Here is a 19,752-nt window from a genome sequence, read left to right as displayed (position 1 = left end):
CACTAACAAGCTATAAAACACAAGATATAAGCAGAAATCTAAGCATAATCTTTATACCACTAAGCAAGAATTTTCCAATTTCGTTTCTTCTGTTCCTAATCACTTATTTGTAGTTAATGTAAAATTCCAACCAGTAATACCCAATTTGAGTCAAAATTTTACATCACGACTTGATCTAATCTATATATTATTTACAAAACTGAATACATAGAGCATACCCACAAGCCAACTCTGGACACACATTTCTCCAAGTTATTGATAACCTCGCCTCCGTGGCAGCGGACCTGCAAGAGGCTACCAAGGACTCGCAGAAACACCCCATCTACCTAGAGCAAGTCATTGGATGTTCCGTTTACGCAACACCAGTTTTGCAGTCGGATGCTTTATTCGTTTTCACCTGAGGTGCCATCACAAGGACGCGCTGCCGTCAGGGACAGCACCGCTTCGAGGTGAGGCGGGTGTTGGAGAAGCAGCAGGAGGGCAGACAGATCATGCTCAGAGTAGTGCCAGATGTGTTGCCACAATAAGGGACAATTAGGGACAAACAGGGGCACCATGACAGGGAGCAGGTGGGAGGTGAAGGAAGGCGGAGTCTGAGACTGTCCATATGCAGTGGTGGTGCCTGAGAGCGCCTCCTGGGTGCACCGCCCGAGCCGTGTGGGCAACTCAGGGGAGACACGGCCACCCGAGTCCAACTACACCGAAGGCGGTGTCCTGGCAGCAGCCTCCTTCGACTGACAGGCATCACCACTGTGAATGAATGGAAAAGATGTGGCCTGGGCGAGAGGCACCGTCTCACACATGGACAGCAGTTGGTGGCAATTCACACACACACACACACACACACACACACACACGACATAATGAAGAGTAGAGGGGAAAAGCAATGAGCCATTCCGCTGGCCTGGCCAGGCTCTCCACCCGGCGGCATCTCACTGGGGGTGACTCTGCGATCAGAGCCACGGAGCGGGCTGCACTGGTGGGGGGTAAACCCGCTGTGACACCCCAGAGAGCCGTACTGTGACGTCCCTAATCTCACACTAACCCACTGGGACAAAGGAAAAGGCTTGTCAAAATCTCACATGTTCTGCTCATTCTGTCATTTTATTACCCAATTGTTCATTACAGTTTCCAACCACTTTACACACCCAACCGTTTTCACTGTTGTCACACTATTGTAAACCACATCAGCAAGTTAGTACATAAAGCTTTGCATTTCAAAAAACTAGACACTTTAGTAACAATATTACAAAGGTTTTAGCTTCAAAAATAACTGAAAATGAAAAAAATAAACTTTTAAAGAATTAGCATCATAAAATTAATTTATTCCAAGTAAAAATACAAAATAATATTATGACATTGACCAGATATGAAAGTCCCTCCCAGAAACAACTCTATTAATGATTGAGAAAGCACTCCTTAAAGAAAATACGAAATAAAATGAAAAATATGTAAATATGTTTAATTTTTTTCTTAGCAAAAAATCTTTCTAAAAATAACAATGAAAATTTGTCTCAGTACAAAGGCTACATTACTATTGAAAAAATACCAGCATGAAGAAAAGGTACATATTTGACAGTAGAAAAATGATTTCAGTGAATCACAATGTCTAAAGTTTGCAATGAAAATAAATCTGCAATAAAGATTTATGCCTTTTTTCTTTTCTTTTTTTCTATTTTTTATACAAACAGTACAAACAGTATTGCACATAACAACAAAGAGTCGAGGTTAGGTTATAGCCTTCAAAAAACCGACTAGTTCAAGTGTCACGTCAAGGAAAGGCCACAACAGGACCTGTGATACCCAGGGGCTCCCCAGTCAAGTTGCAGGTCAGAACACCTCTGTGTTTTAAAAAATAATTTTTTTGAAGGACCCTCTCTTTTTTAATATAACATTAACAACTTGGGGGCACATTTATTTACAAAACAAAAGGGAACATGTTATAATTTAATAAACTAAAAAAGTTCTCTTTAAAAAAATACAAACAGAAGAACTCTTTCACAATCCTGGTCAGTCGAGCACAATCAACGCCTGATTATAAATATACAAACGAAGGGAAAGTCGTTTCCACCACCTATTCGCAACTTTCAGCACCAAATGGAGTTTATTTTTTGTAACCTATTCTTCGTGACAATGTTTTTTCACTTTCATGTTAAGCTTTATGCTGTACAATCTTCCAGCTTTTTAAAAATCTCAGTGTTATTTTAGTACATGAAAGAGGGGTGCTTCTTCAAAAAGTTTTGCTTCTTTCACATAATTAGGTAGATTTCTGTAGGTTAGATATGATCTTTAATATTATAGTTATAAAGCTCTAACTTCTTCATTTTCAAAAAACACAAATAAGCATGAAAAAAATAAAGTTACCCATCTGTTAAATCATTTTTCTTGCAGAATTAAATTAATATATATTTTTCTGAATAAACTTACTTAGAAAATATCATTTTCTCTCCTATATTTCAAAATTGAGGTATTGCAAAAGATCATGTCAGTCAGAAAGCATGCCTTTTTCCTTAAAAACAAACAAACGAAAAAGTCTTCAGCCAGCTTTTGAAAACTGTCTAGAATACAAAAAGTAGTAGTGCCTAACAAAATTTCTTGTACAGGTGAAAAAAACCACAAACACAGAAAGAAAATAAAAACAAAAACAAACAGAAAACCACAGCTGGGCTGGAAAAAAGCAATTATTACCAAAAAGCCCAGAGGTAACCTCAAAAGGGGGGAATTCTAATAAGCATTTTTAATCCAGTAAAAAACTATTTTGTTTTTTCTTTTTGAAACAAACTATAGTTTGAGAGCTGGTAATTGCAACTGAACGCTGGAGAAACAGAACAGAACAGAACAAAAACGAGCAATATTAACTTAAGACAGTACAAGGACATCACAGCACATGAAACACGGCGATTTAAATCTACTCTGCAGTGTCATATCCAGTCAGATTGTCCCCAGAATTCCAAAACATAGGAAGAAAATTTAAAAAAAATTTACGTAGTCTCACAACCATTGTGTGTGTTTATATATTACTATCTGCAGCCCAAGAGTGAATGCTAAAAAAATGTCCACGGTAGTATTAGCAGGTCTTAATTCTATTCAAGCTTTACAGGATAAATCCAGGGAATTAAGTAGTTAATTTCTTACCCAGACAACCAACCCTGCCCAGGCCATCTTGTTTTGTACAGACATTTCTTTAGCATCACCAGCACGGAACTTTCTTAAAATGTGCCTAGTCTGTCAATCTGACAACTTATCTCTATATACTGTATATATTCCTAGTGTTTGTAAGCTAAGATGAGCTCTTTGGTTTTCTGGACAAGGTCTGAAGCTATGTAAAATGGTGCAAGCACTAGGAGATTGTAACTAAGAGCTCATGTGCTAGTTAATAGTATACCAGCTATGAACTGTCGAGTTCATTAATGTCTGACACAGAGGCTTTAAACAGTTAAGTTTGATCACAGTTAGACATAATCACTTTACTATATAAAATAAATTGCACAATATATAACAGAGCACCGCAAAGTACTTCATCTACCATCCACAAATTTGCTTTAAGAATATCCTACACCTAGGTTTTATATTGGTTGTAATATAGGTCATTCTGTTATGGGCTCTTCCTAATTTCAGAAGCATTCCATTTATTGAGGCATGCCTTCCTCCGGTCAATTACCAATTCTTTGAATAAAAAAAAAATCTTCTTTAAAAAAAATCAGTATTTTATAGCTTATATAGATTCTTAATTTGTGCATTGTGGGAAGGTTTTATACTAGACATTGGATATAAAATTTATTGCATGCAGCAACCTGATTAAGTAAACATGCAATCAGAAATAGTGGCCTTCCGTTGAAGCTTTCTGAAATCTATTCCGATCTCCTTTCGGCAGCTGATTCTATCCCTAAATCACAGAAGTGTGTTGTTGGGTTTTTTTTTTTCATTGATACCTTAGCCTGAATAGAGTATTATGGTATTAATAATACCATTTTAATAGCAGCAAAAGCTATTGCAGCATAAATTTACATAATACTAAAAAATCTAAACAAAATCCTCAGCAAAATAAAAATCAAACGTGAAGGAAAAAAATAAGGATTCAGCTTATGAGGTATCCTTACATGTCAAAATAGAGAGCAACTAAAGGCTTGTTTTCATTAAGGGTTATTCTTGCTCTAAATGACCCCAACTAATGATTGCTGAGCTGTTGTGAAGTTTTTGCTACATCTGCCACCTACTCGCGATTATTACCTTTGGTAAGTCTTCTCCTAGGGGCAACTCTCTAAATTTCTGAAAATAAGTGCATGCTCCAGTTCAAAAACAATCGGAACAACAACAACACAACAACAACAAACAAAAAAATCACAGACATCAACCTGATGGCCGCGGATGAGAATGGCAGTCTACGTACTGTCACCAGGGACAAATCAGGGGCAAGAAACGCAGGTACCAAGCAGACAAAGGTGTGAATCAAAGTGCAAATCAGTACCGTTATACACTCTGCAATTCTGCATTATACTGGACATTGAGTTCAGTAATATGACTGTAAATAATAATAATAATAATAATAAAAAGACCCATTTCTTCTTTAAAAATCGAGAACGAATGCACAGATTTCCAGAACACTGTAAGCCCTGAGGCAGTGCCCTCTCTTTTCCCTCCTTGTTATCTACTCCAGTACTTGTGGCTGGGTCTGCCCCGGGCTCAGCTCCAGCGGAACGGGACGTGCCGAGGGCGGTCGCCTCCCTCCTTCACCAGCGGTTTGTGGAACTCCCGCCCGGCGCGCGAGTGTATGCTCGCCCAGCAGTATTCGCAGTAATACTGCAGACAGGTGACGTTGGCACAGAAGAACGGGGCGAACTTCCCACCGCAGCGTGTGCCCTGGCACTCGTCACACATCTGATCATCCAGCACGTACGGCTTCACTTCCACCTGCACCCAAAGAGGAAAGACAGGACAAGGGTTAGCAGAGCTTCCTCACGTTCCTCCCTCTCCAGTTTACAGTGTAGCTCAGTGAGACGTCTCGGTTAGAGGCCACTGGGAACTCCGCCAGTGCCAGACAGCAGCTGAGAGAACCGGCTTTGGCATCTGCTCCTGCATTTACTGGCTGAGTGACTGTAGGCAAATTCTCACCTCTCCCCGCGCTTCTGTGTGCTCTCAGTATCTGTGAAGTGGGTGTGACACTGTCACACACACTCACTCGTCTGTCTGTAGGATGGGTAAGTTGGTGTCTACCTCAGAGGGTGTGGGTGAGGATGGAGAGGTAGCAACACGTAAACTCCCCGGAGCTGAACCTGGAGGCCAGGCAGCGCCTGACAATGCAGGACAAGGAAGAGCATTCGGGGGAGAGGAACCAGCTAGGACAAAGCCTGGAAGCTGGCAAATGCAGGGCACGTGCTTGGGGAATGGTGTGGCAGGAGCCAGGCCGGAGGGACCGTCGCCCTGAAACTGGCGCGGCAGGCCAAATCAAGGGCGGCACTGCCACGAGGCTCCCGGCCTCGCGTTTAAACGACAAGGCCGAGATCCCGGTCTGTTTTCTGTATTCAGTCGGCTGGAGGGACGGGGTGTGGGGGGACTAGTGAGGTGATAAGAAGCTACATTCATAATTGAGGCTTTTTAAAATGTTCTGGACTTTATTGCCTGAATTTTCCCCAAGACAGAGCTTCAATAGGGAGAGCTTTCCATCACAGTCCTTGGGGAGGGGGAGGGAGGTGCATTTTAAACTCTAAATGAAGCAAGTCAAACAAATTACCTTCCCCCCATGTCCCCTTCCCCTAGAACCTCAGAAAAGGAACATCATTAATGGCTCATCTCACAGGTTAGAAATTAGCACAAAGGCGACAAACCTGTGACCAGGCTCTGACCCCCAGAGCTGTTCTCTCAGAGCAGCCACTGTGGCCACTGGGGCCACAGTGACAAGGATCTACCTTTTTTTGACATGACAATTTAGGCTCCCTCTGGATGCAGCCAGGAGTTGCTGGCAGGGCATGAGGTGAGCAGGAAAGATGGGGACGGCCTAGGATTAGACACTCGATGTCCCTGGTTCTCCCTCCCTCTGAAGGCCCCTTTGCTGGCCTGGCATCCTCGGGGGTTTTGTCTCTAGCCACGAGTTCCAGCCCACAGGTCCACTGGCCAGCCAGGGGAAAATGCCTCTACTCTGGCTTTAGTTCCCCACCTCCTACTTCCTCGTCCTCAACCTGAAAGGTAGTAAGTAAGTGGGCTTCAAAAAAGTCGGTCACATTCACCTTTGCATCATAATTAAAAATGTAGTGGGGTCCTGAGGTCACCTGCCTGGCTTCAAATCTAGTTAGTACCTGTGAAACCTTGGACAAGTTTCTCAGCCACTCTGAGCCTCTGTTTCCTCATCGCTACACTGGAGGACAAGAGCGGCTTGTACTTTATGAGGTTCCTATGAGGATTAAACGAACTAAACCATATAATGCAGAGAGAACAGCGCCTGGCACATCACAAGCACCTAACGCAGTCGTTACTCCTACTGCTTCCTCTCTAGTCCAGGCCATCACAACACGCACCTGGATGTGTTCAGTGCTGATGGCCTCTGCACCGACCGCCAAACTCCAGGCTTCCTGGGTTCGACTCTTCATGCACATGTTGACATTTCAAGAGCCTCATCAAAAGCCAGATTCTCCACAGCCCAGCTGCGTCAGAGTGTAACAGGGTACTTGCTCCCTGTCTCCTCTGGCTCAGCTGTAAGCCCGAGACTTCATGACCTGCCCTAATCTGTCTCCCAGCCAATTCCCAAAGCAAACTCTACCTGGTTTTTATTTTTACTTGTACTTTCTTCCCACCTTAAGTGCTCTTCTTTAATGCCCAGCCCACCCAACAATTTCATGTACCAAATGAGGCCCAATCTTTCTTTTACTTTTCTTTTTAAAGATAAAAGTAACAATTCTAAAGTAAACAATTCAGTGACATTTAATACACTCACAATGTTGCACAACTGCCACCTCTACCTAGTTTCAAAACACTTGCATCACCCCAAAGGAAACCCTGTTACCCACGAAGCAATTACACACCCCACCTCTCCCTGGCAACAACCAATGTGCTTTCTGTCTCTCACAATTGTCCTATTTTGGATATTTTATTTTATTTTCAAACTGTAAGAGAAATTTTATTTTGAAAAACTACAGAGGTGGAAGTGATCCGCAGAAGCAATGGGCTTGGGAAACAAGTTACAGAGGCACAAGGAGGGGCCCCGGGAGCTTAGCAGAGAGAAGGCAGAGGTAAGGCTCCCGGGGGTGGGGGAGTGGATGGGATGGGAAAGGCGCAGGCGTGCTCCTGGAAGGGAGAGTGCTGTTCTGCATATTTTATATGAATGCAATCACAGACCAGGTGACCTTTTGAATCTGGCTTCTTCCACTTACAATGTTTTGAGGGTCCTCCGTGTTGGAGCACGCAGCCGTATTCCACTCCTCTTATGATGGAATAGTATTCCATCACACATCAATGTACAGGCCACATTTTACCTGTCAACTCATCTGCTGAAGGAATTTTGGGTTATTTCCACCTTTTGGCTACTGTGAACGGTGCTGCTATGGAAGTATGTACACATTTTTATTTCAATACCTGTTTTCAATTCTCTGAGTGTATGCTTAGGGACAGAGTGGCCGGGGCGCGTGGCAACTCTGTTTAACTTCTGAGGAACTGCCAAGTTGTTTCCCACAGAGGCCGCAGCGTTTTATATTCCCGCAGCAACGTAGCAGGGTTCGGGTTTCTCTGTGTGCTCGCTAACCGCTAACCGGTGCCTCCTCCACTTCTGTGGTCACTGCCGTCCTAGTAGGTGTGAAGAGGCGCCTCACTGTGGTTTTGATTTCCATTTCCCTGCTGACTAATGGCTTTGAGCTTCTTTTCCATGTGCTTATTAGCCATCTGTGTATCTCCTTTGGAGAAAGGCCTATTTCAACGCTTTTGCCCATTTTTTAAAATTTTGTTGTCTTTTTGTTGTCGAGCTGCAAGAGTTCTTTATATATACTAGATACTAGACTTTTATCAACATACGATTTGCAAATATTTCCTCCTATTTTGTAGGTTATATTTCACTTTCTTCATAATGCCTCTTGATGCATAAAAGTTTTTAATTTTGATGAAATCCAATTTATCTGTTTTTTTTCTTTGTTGCTTCTCCTTTTGATGTCACCTAAGAATCCACTGCCAAATCCAAGGTCACGGAGATTTACTCCTATATTTCTTCTAAGAATTTCTTCTAAAGAGATTTTTCTTTAACTACTGAATGGCTTGGCAATCTGGTCAAAAATCTACTGGAGGCCCAGCCTTCCTTAACTGTTTCAGTCCCACAGGGATCTATTCCTTCCTCCTCTGGACTGAATACTCTGCATCGCTTATCTGGCATTTCCCGTCTACAGTCCTGCCATGGCTGCATCTCTCCTTAGCTTCAAGAAGAGTCCCGGAGTAGGATGGGGCCGTGGTAGATCTGGGGAAGAGTGTGTCTGCAGAAGTTATGGACTCCTGAGGGAAGGGAGCTACAGGCTTACCAGCGCATCTAACCTGGCCTCCTGTCCCTGCATCCGAAGACCAAGAAGGAGCCAAGATGCGGGAATGAATCCCCTGTGCCCTGAGGCGGGAGGACTGGCAGCGGCAGGGTGGGCAGGGAACGGGTGGCAGCCGGCTTTTCCACCTCAGGCCATGAGCTGAGTGAGGAGGACTGCTTTGCTTCTACCACCAGGTAGATGCCAATACTTGGGGTGTCCCAGCAACCAGACCTGAGCCCCAACGTGCCTAGAAAGGGGACCCGGCAGTTACAGAGAAGACTGGTCTGAACGAACAGAATCCACACTCAGCAGAAGAGGAGGAGGAGGGCTAGAGGAGGAAGACAACAGCCGCGTGCAGCACACACAACTCTGAACAGTGCACTGAAGGGGATTCGAGTCCAGTGCAAAGGAGACTTTCTGGTGATTCTTAGAAACCAACCAACCAACACGGTTACTTTTGTTTACGTATAAAAAGTGTTGTGCTTATGTGGGGTCTTTTCCCTCAGGATTTTTCTTTTTAAGAGCATAAATTAATTTTTAAATTGAGGTTAAAGTCACAAAAAACTAACGATTTTGAAGTGAATGATCCAGGGTCATTTGATACACTGACAGTGTTGTGTAACCACCTCCTCTATGGAGTTCCAAGACATTCTCGTCACGGCAAAAGGAAACCGTGTACTCCCAGTTTTGTTTTTTAAAGAACTCTTCTTAAGAGGTACTGCTGAATTATTTAACTGAATTGTTTCAGGATAATTATGATGCCTGGGATCTGCTTCAAAACAATGCGGGGTGAGGATGGGTGGGCAGAGGTAGATGAGACGAGGCTGGTCACAAGTTGGTGATTACTGACACCGGGTGAGAGGAACACGGGATGCTGACCACGGCTGGAACTAGATGATGGGGTTTGTTATACTCCCCTCTGCACTTCCGAATGTATTAAAACATTTTTTTCTTCCCATCCCCCAAGGAGGAACACCACCTCGTCACACCACCGACTGAAGCGAAACACAACACGCTGCCGCTTCCCCGAAAGCAGTGTGAAACGTTTTTATTACTAGGAAGCTAAAATATTTAAACTGACTTTTTGACTAATTAAGTTACCAGATGAATTGAAGAGAGGATAATCACTACTGAAATACAGTTTAGTGGCCTAAAAGATCAGGTGGAAGAATATTTCAAAGCTCTGGAAAAAAATAATTTAGAAAAGTAAACACTGAGAGAAAAGGTAAGAAATTTTAGACTAGATTCAGGAGAACCTAGTATATAAATTACAAAAGCTCCAGAAGGAAAAAAGAGAAATGAGGAAAGGTAAAAGTCCTGAACCGCGTATCAAAAATACCACCAGGTCCAGTCTACACCAATGAGACAAACGCAGCCCGCGGGGAAAGAGAACACGTTACACGCTCCAAGTGAGAGGAGCTCACTACTGCCTCCTGCAAAGGAAAGAAAGCCACAAACTGGCGTCAGACTTATCATCTGCAACACTGGAAGTGAGAGCACCCAGAAACATGCCTATTGGCTGAGAGAGAAAGACGTCCGAAAATTCTGCATCTAGTCAAGATATCATTTCTCTGTCAAGACGATTTGTAAGAAAATTAGTAGCTTTATGATATTTTAGGAATAAAAATGGAGGCAATATTATGTTCACATTTGTAACAAAAATTTTAACTATTATAATTTACTCAGAATGAATCAAAAACCATAAAGACACAGGGCCTACATGAAGAAATATTTAAATGTTAAAAAAAAGAAAATATTTTTTAAAATCCCAATAACGTCTAAATGTACAAATTAAGGGCACGGAGACCTTTTTAATAAGGACTAAGGACCTGACTGGGTAGCTCAGTTGGTTAGAGAACCATCCTGATACACCAAGGTTATAGGTTCGATTCCCAGCCAGGGCACACACAGGATTCAACCAATGAATGCGTACATAAGCGGAACAACAGATCAATTTTTCTCTCTTCCTTCCTCCCTCTCACTAAAAAAGCAATAAATTTAAAAATTAAATAAATAAGGACTAGAATCATAGAAGCTTCAGTAGAAAATAACTATATTAAACTATGTAAAAATACACTTACAAAGTGGCAAAACATACTATGAGAAAAGTCAATAGGCAAATGATGAATTTAGAAAATTACAGATTATTATTTATATTATTCAAAGAACTCTTAAAAACTGGCAAAAAGAAGACGTATCACACAGTGGAAAATGGGTAGAGAATAATTCATACAGGATTTTAAAGGCAATCCACATGAAAAGATTTTCACTTTGGTTAGTAGTCAGGAAAAAGAAAATTAGTATCACTTTGTTCTTATCAGACTGGCGAACATTTAAAAGAGGTGGTAAGTACTTATCATTTGCTGACAGAAATGTGAATTGCCACGATATTTTAAAAAATCAAACTAGTAAATTATTAAAATTAAAGATATATATACTCTTTGACCCAATAATCCCACTGTTGGTTGTTGCTAATGGTGGAATCACAATGCTTGGAAATACAACCACCAGACATAAGTTCACATGTAAAGTATATTTACTGAAGAACTACCCATCATGGCAAAAAAGCAGGAACAAAGTGAATGGTTGAATAAAATGTGGTACACCTACCCCCATGGAATACCTTGCGGTCAAGAAAAAGACTGAATTTGTGCTCCACCTGTCGATTTGAAAGGATTTCCACAACATGGGGAGGTTAAGAACAAGTGAAATGATGGATACGAACTCCTATGGCAAACTATAAAACACTGACCAATTGTAAAGTCAAAAAATTCAAATATTGGTGCTGGTATCTGAAAATGCAATCTAAATAAAACTCTGCCTTCTGTCTATTCAGGCTTCCAGCTGAGCTGGGCAGCAACGTTCTTTCCAAGCCGAGGAGCAGGTCGACATGGCGCTCACCACTCTGCCGTGACGGCCTCTAGGCCAGAGGCCCACAGTGAGGCTTTATTTAACCAGCTTCCTCAGGGAACAACAAATTCCTCTTCAGTTACTTTTCCAGAGAGCAGACATTTCTTCTTTTCGGTGCTAAAACATCTTCAATTTTGATTTTTTTAAATGGAAATTTCCCTAAAATGTAATATTAGTTCTGCCCCCTCTTAAGCAAGAGATATTATGAATGTTCTTTATAGCTGTGCCAGATAATACAGAGCAGTTTTCTCCTTTTTGGTCACCCCTGTCAGAATCTGTCAGCTGTCACTTTTAATAATACCTTTCACCTATCCTTTATAAATGAGCAACTTCCTACCATTTTCAATTTGAATGAAAAGCTAGATAATAAAGTTTGTTAAGACTTGCATATTACATAGCAGTAATCAGAGTCCATTAGACCAAATAAAGCCAAAAAGCAAAGGGTGTGGCTTTTGGATTGCTACTGTGCTCTCAGAGGGCTGCCTTCCGGGTGCACGGGCGGCGCTCACTGCAAAGCTGCTTCCAGCACCTCCGTGCAAGGTGTTCATCCGCAGAGTAGAGGTTTGCCCAAAAGATACGACACACACATGACTCAAAGTGACCCACACACACAGATGTGCAAGGTGGCTACCGCAACCTCTCCAAGGGCAAACAGGATGTTTGACAATTTAAATCAACAACGAGAAGCCAGCTGCATGAAGGACGTTGTAGTCAGGCGGTTCTATGGTAAGCAACGGTGTTTATTTTGGCTCCAATGGATTTACTCATGTGACTAATATTTATGGAGTGCCTATTCCTTGTAAGCCACCATATTAAAAACTGAATTACAATGGAGTACAAGAAACAGTTCTTCCCTAACATAATTTATGGTCTATCTGAGAGTTTCTTACAGGTACTCTCGATCCATTTGTTGTTTCGCCATACCCTAATGTCATCGGTATTATGTGATGTGTTACTTGACTAGACAGATCAATTCCATTTTCTCCAATACACAGATATTTGGCTATTAAAATAAACATGTGTTTCTCTGTTAACCACCTAAATCACCTGCTATGCTACTTTGGAGACACCATCTTACTGACGTCACGTTTCTGATCCAAGCGACCACTGAAGTCCAAATACCAGAGCCCAGCACAGAGCCAATCACATCACCAAACTCCCTGCTTCCAAGGGATTTGCAGGCCCAGGAGGTGAAAACTTTCTATAGAGACACCTGAATTCACGCCCAAGGATGCGGAGGGTGTGTGTAACCTATCGATTGAGTTGGTAACCAGTAAGGAAAAGGAGGACTGATGTGGAAGCCTGGGTAAGTGGCTATAAGAAGACGGATAAAGGGAATAACATATTTAGAATGACACAGACAAAGAGAAAGCCATACTTTAACAAACTGATCTCAATGTTGACATAGTTTTGTTTGTAACAAGCTAGAGAAAATATTTCTCTGTGCAGTCATTTTTATATCAGTCAGCAGAATCACCTCCCAAAGTAAATGAAGTGATGGTGGAACAGTTTTTGGTGGAAGAGAGGAGATACCTAGGGAGACATAAACTATTCACAGGTGCAGAATTCCCTCTTCTTGGACCAGAAGGGTTGTAGTAATGAGAAGGGAGGCATGAGACAGACTCAGTTGACACCTAAAGGCTGGTCCCCGCTGCAGGCTGCCCCGGGGTGACAGGAAGAAAACAAATTAGCCTTTCAGATACCTAGCCATCCCAAGGCAGGGAAGGTATGCTTAAAGGTGGCTGGAAGCTGAGTAGAAGCAAAGATTGCAGATAATGGGGTAAGAGTGGACAAACCGGAGAAAGGGGCCAAGCAAAGAGGTACAACTGAACAGGGATAAACGTAAAGGCTTGCCCAGAAGTCAGGCAGGCCACCTCTCATCATCTAGAGCAACACGCTTCCTGCAAATGTAATTTTTATTTGGTGTGCTTAAAGTTTTCAAATATAGGTGCTTCTAATCTTCTTGGCAAGTGTCACAGAGTACATCTAGCCTAAAACCCCAGTAACCTTGTCACCATTCCCACTAAACACAGCGTCTTTACAGTTGCTAGAGCAGATCCCCCCCACCAGCAGGCAATACTAAGAATGTTTAAACATAAATGTTTAGTTTTTCAACTGACTATGAGCTGGAATCCTGCTGTTTAGAAAGCAGATGCCAGATGCCTAGAAAATTAAAGCAGCAATGTGAAAATAACTTTTCCTTAGCAACAGTTATCCACAATCTTTCAGATTTAGCGAATTCAGTTATTAATTTACTTTATTTTTAAAAAAGATCTTACTTATTTGTTTTTAGAGAGATGAGAAGGGAGGAAGAGGGGAAGAGAAACATCAATGTGAGAGAGAAACATTGATCAGTTGCCTCTCACATGTGCCCTGACTGGGGATCGAACCAGCGAACTTTTGCTTTGTTGGATGACACCCAACCATCTGAGCCACAGAAGTCAGGGCCAGTTTTTAATGTTAGAAGCAATCTGAGATAGATTAAAAAAACACATAGGGAAAATGGCTTGGATTTCCTTTTCTTTTTTACCTTTCAAAGGATGGGACTTACTGTCTTTCATATTCTCAGGTGCCAGAGACAGAAAGACTTAAAAGTCACTCTTGTGCCTTTTCCACAGTTCAGAACGTGCTATGTGTACTAATGCTGACACTGTGGCCAAGTGTACATGGAGCACAGAAGATCTGTGAGTGCCCTGTTTGGCCTGAAGATAATTTTTTCATGCCAGCTGATGGTACCCTGCACGATCCATTGATTTACCTTTAGCCTGGTTTCCTTCCATGCTACTTGGGAGTAGGGCTGGAGGTAAAGATGGAAATCAGCCCCAGCCAATTTGCAGTTGCAGAAGAGCGTATTGTGTGGAGAACAAAGGGTAAAAGAATCATTAAAAAACTGTGAAACACACAACTGCCATGTCCTCACCCCTCTCCACCTCTGACTCCACCTACACTGGCTGTATCACAACCTTGCAGGCCTCAGTCCCCCCTACCTTAGGGGAGGTTTGGACCAGCTCTTCCAAATAAGAATAAGCACTCACCAAGAAACTGCTGACTGACTGATAGCCCCTAACTTCTGGGGCTAAAGAACTTGAAAGTCCTACTGAGCTAACTACTTAAAAGGGGGGTGATGGCCCTTTTCCCATTAGTAATCTCATCAATAGCCCCTATACTCACATATGAGCAGAAAAGAACATTTAAACACTCCAAAGAGTTTTCATATTACAAATTATCACAATTCAAAGAGAGAAGACATAAAAAGAGACAACAGTACAGGAGAGATCAGAGGTCGAGACTAGGAAGGAGAGACAGGACAAAAAGTTTCTATGCCACTTAGAGAAGAGAATTATCTTTCCTGCTTTCTTTAGATGACCCAAACTCTGTTAAAAAAACCAAAAACCAAAAAACAAAAACAACACAACTATTTCTAGTCAAAGGCTCTGAGACTGCCAGTGCTTAAAAAAAAACCAAAAAAAACCCCCCAAAAAACACCTCAGGTAGGATTAGTTCCAGTAATACATGAGCTCACTTCTGGGTGTTGCTTCTTCTCAAAGGGTCAAATCAAACACAGCCATAGCTGCAGCTGGGAAGCTTTCAAGCCAGATCAAGGCAGGGGTAACAGCAGCTAAATAAAGGCTGGGTTATGGGAGTCCCAGACGAAGGCTAGAGCAGACAGTCTGGGAACAGGTCATCAGCACCCTCACTTCTTTTGCTACTCAGTCATCTTATGTTTTCCAGCTGGAGCCAGGGACAAAGTGTAGTATTACCCGCACGTCTATCAGTATGGTTACTGGGTCATAGTATCTTCATGCAGGCTAAAAATATAAAGCCTTTGATGGCTTTTAGCTAAAATTCAGGGCTAATATGTTTCTAGTGAAGAGAGAAAAAAAAGATTAAAGACATGAAGTACTTGAAGTGCTTGCAAAGGAAAGTGCAATGGATAACATCTCATTAAATGAAAAGTGGGTTATATAAAGCGTATGCTATTCAAAGCGAATATGTGCTGTGGCTTAGCTGTCACAATGTATCAGAAAGCCCCAAATTAGCTAATTCAAAGTCAGTCTCTCTGGGCCTCTGCATTAAGCTGAAACAGAGGTAAAGAAACATTATTTGTCAACGGTATATTGATTTCAAAACTATCTTCCCTCTTATATAGAGACCAGTATGATAGAAAGATACACAGATAATCTCCAGTAATCAAAATACAAAAATGTATAAATACTACAGGGAGTATCAACCACAACTTCAATGCCCACCACTACCACAAATATTCAGCTGCTGTTTCCTTGCCCTGTCCCAACCCTGTAGATAGAAAATATACATCCAGCAATCCTAGTTCTGGGTATTCATACAACAGAATGGAATTCAGGATTATGAAGTAATATTTGCACTATCGTGTTCATTGCAGCATTATTCACAAGCTAAATGTCCGTCAACAGATGAATGGGTAAAGAAAATATGGTACACGCAGGAGGGATCCAAAAAACCTGGAATTTATTTATTAAAAAAATTGTGTATTTATTCTTACATGTTGAAACTTCAGTCACCTTCAAAGTGTTCTCCATTTGATGCAATACACCTATCAAGGTTTTTTCCACTGCTCAAAACAGTTTTGAATTTGTCAATTTTGATGCCTTTTAGTTTTTCTGCTGGTTTTTGTTTCACCTCTTCCACATCAGTGAAACATTTCCCTTTGAGGACTTTTTTCATACAGGGGAACAAAAAAAAAAGTCGCTCAGGGAGAGATCGGGTGAACAGGGACAGTGGAGCATAGGGGTCACAATATTTTAGGTCAAAAACTACTGAATGCTCAGCACAGTGTGGGCAGGTACGCTTGTAAATTACCCTCATGAAATGGGCAAATGTGTTGAAAGAGACTTTAAAAAGCTGAAGCTGAAAGCAGCCTCTCACACCACCACCAGCTGGTACACTGATACAGATTGGTTCCTAGAACACTCACCCAGCGGGGGAGACCTGTATTACAAGGGGCCCACCCTCCAGAAGATAATTCTAGTTTTTGGGGGGTCCCTCCTCGTATACATGCAATATTATTATTACTCAGACTTAAAAAAGAAGGAAATTCTGTCACATGTGACAATATGGATGAACAACCTTAAGGACACTATGCTAAGTGAAATAAGCCAGTCTCAAGAAAATCACATCATTCCATCTATGTGAGGTATCTAATCCAAACTCATGGAAGGCAGAAAGTAGACTGGCGGTTGCCAGGGCTTGGCCAAAGGGCGGGGAGGGGGCAGCGGGGAGTTGCTGTTCAAAGGTTATAAGGTTTCGGTTATGCACAAGATTGTTACAGTTAATAATACTGCGCTGTACACTTAAATATTTGTTAAGAGGATAGATTTCATGTGCTTTTTTCACCACAATAAAAAATACAAACACATGTGAGTGTGACATGCTTGGTAAAAAGGGACTGAGGAAGGGAAATAAATCAACTGCTTATTAAACTTCTCAATCTGAACACGAAAGAAGTTGAAAACACAGTATTTCTTCAACTGGGCTCCCCAGAACACTATTCCCGAGAGATGGTGTATTTCAGAAGAGTTCGTGATCAAAAGGATTTGTGAAAAACTGCAGTGTCTCCTTCTTGGATTTCTAGAAGGAAGATTAGTATATAAAAGAGTCTAAGAAGTCCTAGAATAAAGCAGCTTATTTAACTGTCTTCAAACAAAGCATCTCCAAACTCATTTTACTCAGAAAAGGACTTTTTTGGTAAAATAGATATTAAAATCTCAAGGGACTCATGCTTTATGAAGAACAACTTAAGAAATGGTGATTTAGGGAAACTAGTTTTAGGAGCAGATCCCTGCCTACCAAGAGCTTCTCCTCCTATTTCAGTGTTCCAGAAGAAATCAATCAATCAATCAATCTATCTATCTATCTAGTTATAGGAAAGGAGGGAGAAAGAAAGGGAGAGAAACAGAGATTTGTTGCCCCTAGTACGACCCCAACTGGGAACCTGGCCTGCAACCCAGGCATGTGCCCTGACCGGGAATCAAACCGATGACCTTTCAGTCTTCAGGCTGGCACTCAGTCCAGGGCTCCTCCTATTCCAAAAACTCAAATAATCAATTCACTTTTCCTTTATCTAGTCTGAAATATTTAACTCCTTTTATCACATAAAATTCCAATTAGACTAATAAGCATCTTTCAGAACAGCTCAAGTATCAACCATTCATGGTTTCATGTGAATTAGTATGTTATCAGTGCCATTATATATTGACAGTGCTTCCCAGCTATGGAAAGCACCTTCACTAACAAGCACACACACATCCCTGCTTCTAGCTATACAACAGAGTGGTATAGTCAAGACTGAACCCCAGACTGGCTGATTCTAGTCTAGTATCTTCCGACTAGAGAAGACGTCTCTGTGGGTTGGCAGACTGTAACTAGTATCTTCTGCACGATGCACATCAAGTTACAAACACCTGACTTACAAATTTCTAGGAGACAGCATGAGCAAGTCGTGCTAAACAGTATTTGTGTGTGTGGGGGGACCTCTTAGATTTTTATAATTAAATTGTTCGTATCAGTCAAAGCATATGCTTTTGCTGGACTAAGGGACATTCGACCGACCCTACCCTTGCAGATTTTCTCAGAACTGCACGGAGCAGACAAAGGGGTAGGAAAATGGCCATGTAGAAATTCGACTGCCCATTTTCATATGATCTCACTTTTCACACTACAAAAATCTCTCATATGGAAGTGACCTAGACTTGAGTTATAAAGAAAACTGGATTTAGCGGAGCTTTCACATCTTAGGTGTTCATTTGGCACCACTTCTAAAAATACCATTAAAACAGACAGAATGAGTACAGGTGCCCTCCTTCGCCCTTATTATACTTAAATACTTTAAACTGTTCCAGTTTTTCACAGAGACCCTGTTCAAAGGAATATAAGCAAAATTTAATCCTAACCCTCTACTGAATTTCAAGTTCGAAGCCTTTTCATTATCTGAGAAAAGATGCCAGTAAAAACACCTCTTTTTAGACTAAAGGAAAAATACCCTTCAATTCTTTAAATAAGAAATGCGTCTAGGTGTTTACATGTATAAAAGGAACTTAAAGAGTCTCTGTATGTCTCGACTAATATCCAAACAGCATGTTGGTAGATTGGCACCTATGCTAATTTCTTTTATTTGTTGTTTTAGTGTCAACTTCAACTATTTACCCTTGTATTAAGGATTCTTAGCAGAGCTGAGTAGGCATTTTCAAAGAAAAAGAAGAGTCAACCATTAGCCTTGGTCATATGGTTGGGCAACAGCACAGTTTAAATAGGCCAGGCTCTGTAATAATGGAAATCAACCTCTGTCCAGCCTTGTAACTTTCCAAAGCACTTATTCATCTATCATTGTTTATCTGTGCAAAAAACCGTAAGACAGTTAGGCTGGTTTCTTACTACTACAAGACAATAAAATCAAGCCACTAAGAGATAAGAAACTTGCCCAAGGACACACTGTGACTGGGAGAAGAGCTGGGAGTATAGCTCAGATCTCCCAATTTCCAAGCCAGGAGACACTTTTCACCAGAGCCATAGTTTTGTGGATGGTGAGGACGGGAGTGATGTGGGGTATAACGCCCCGCAGGTACTCATGGGCATGCCCCATACACGCCCCACCCTAGTGCTATTACAGGGAGCCTCTCTTCCCCGTGAGAGTTATCACATGGTTCATGTATGTCAAGGCAGGAGAAAAGCTGAGAACCACTGTACTGGGTATCACACGACCTTGACATTGTCAACACGGGGACACATTACCAATTGGTATTTAACGATGAATATCAGCCATAAGATATGCATAATGTAAGCCTTAAAGGATTTACTTCAAGATGTTAATTTTTCCTTGGAAGTAAAAACCGAGGCATTGAGATTGTGTATTTATTTATTCACCCATCCCATCCCTTGGGTCATTTATAATAATGTCCCGTAACAAGGGTCATTATGACATTAAAAAATGCCATTTTATATGTTCTATACATGTAAATAGAAATGAATCGTCACTGAAGATTATATATATAATTCAGTGGAGTTGTATTGGCTCATACTGACTTGAGAAAAGGTTTTATATGAAGACAGTAAAAAAGTCAAAAGCAAAAAGCAAAACAACTGTAAAAAAAGCACAAGAAAATTTCAAACTTACTTTGTTAGTGTTCAAAATGACTTACAGACATACTATAAACTCCTGGTAACAACCTCTAGATGTGCCCTGTTCTATGCAGGATATGTTCACCACCTAAGAAATGTATGCAATGTCAAAACATATAAAACTCACTAAGGGCCCTATAATCGAACTCAGGGGTTCTTAACCCAGGTCTGTGGGAAAAATGGGTCTGAATAAACATTA

The 19,752-nt window shown here is 41.4% G+C and overlaps 1 protein-coding gene across 8 annotated transcripts in view; it reads right to left on the bottom strand.

Annotated features, from left to right (window-relative positions):
* Window positions 1–1,304: 1,304 nt before the first annotated feature.
* The window catches only part of CPEB3 (cytoplasmic polyadenylation element binding protein 3), a 176,665-nt gene continuing 158,217 nt past the window's right edge, over window positions 1,305–19,752 (bottom strand). For all 8 annotated transcript variants that reach the window (XM_053922457.1, XM_053922461.1, XM_053922460.1 and 5 more), the window contains one exon: window positions 1,305–4,911. In XM_053922457.1, coding sequence (XP_053778432.1) covers window positions 4,684–4,911 — 228 coding nt within the window. In that variant the 3' untranslated portion in view covers window positions 1,305–4,683. The remainder of the gene's footprint in view (window positions 4,912–19,752) is intronic.

Source organism: Desmodus rotundus, chromosome 4 (genome assembly GCF_022682495.2).
Source record: "Desmodus rotundus isolate HL8 chromosome 4, HLdesRot8A.1, whole genome shotgun sequence".
In the NCBI taxonomy this organism is placed as follows: Eukaryota; Metazoa; Chordata; class Mammalia; order Chiroptera; family Phyllostomidae; genus Desmodus; species Desmodus rotundus.
Note: the sequence above shows the minus strand (reverse complement) of the source record. Positions and strands in the feature narration are given on the sequence as shown.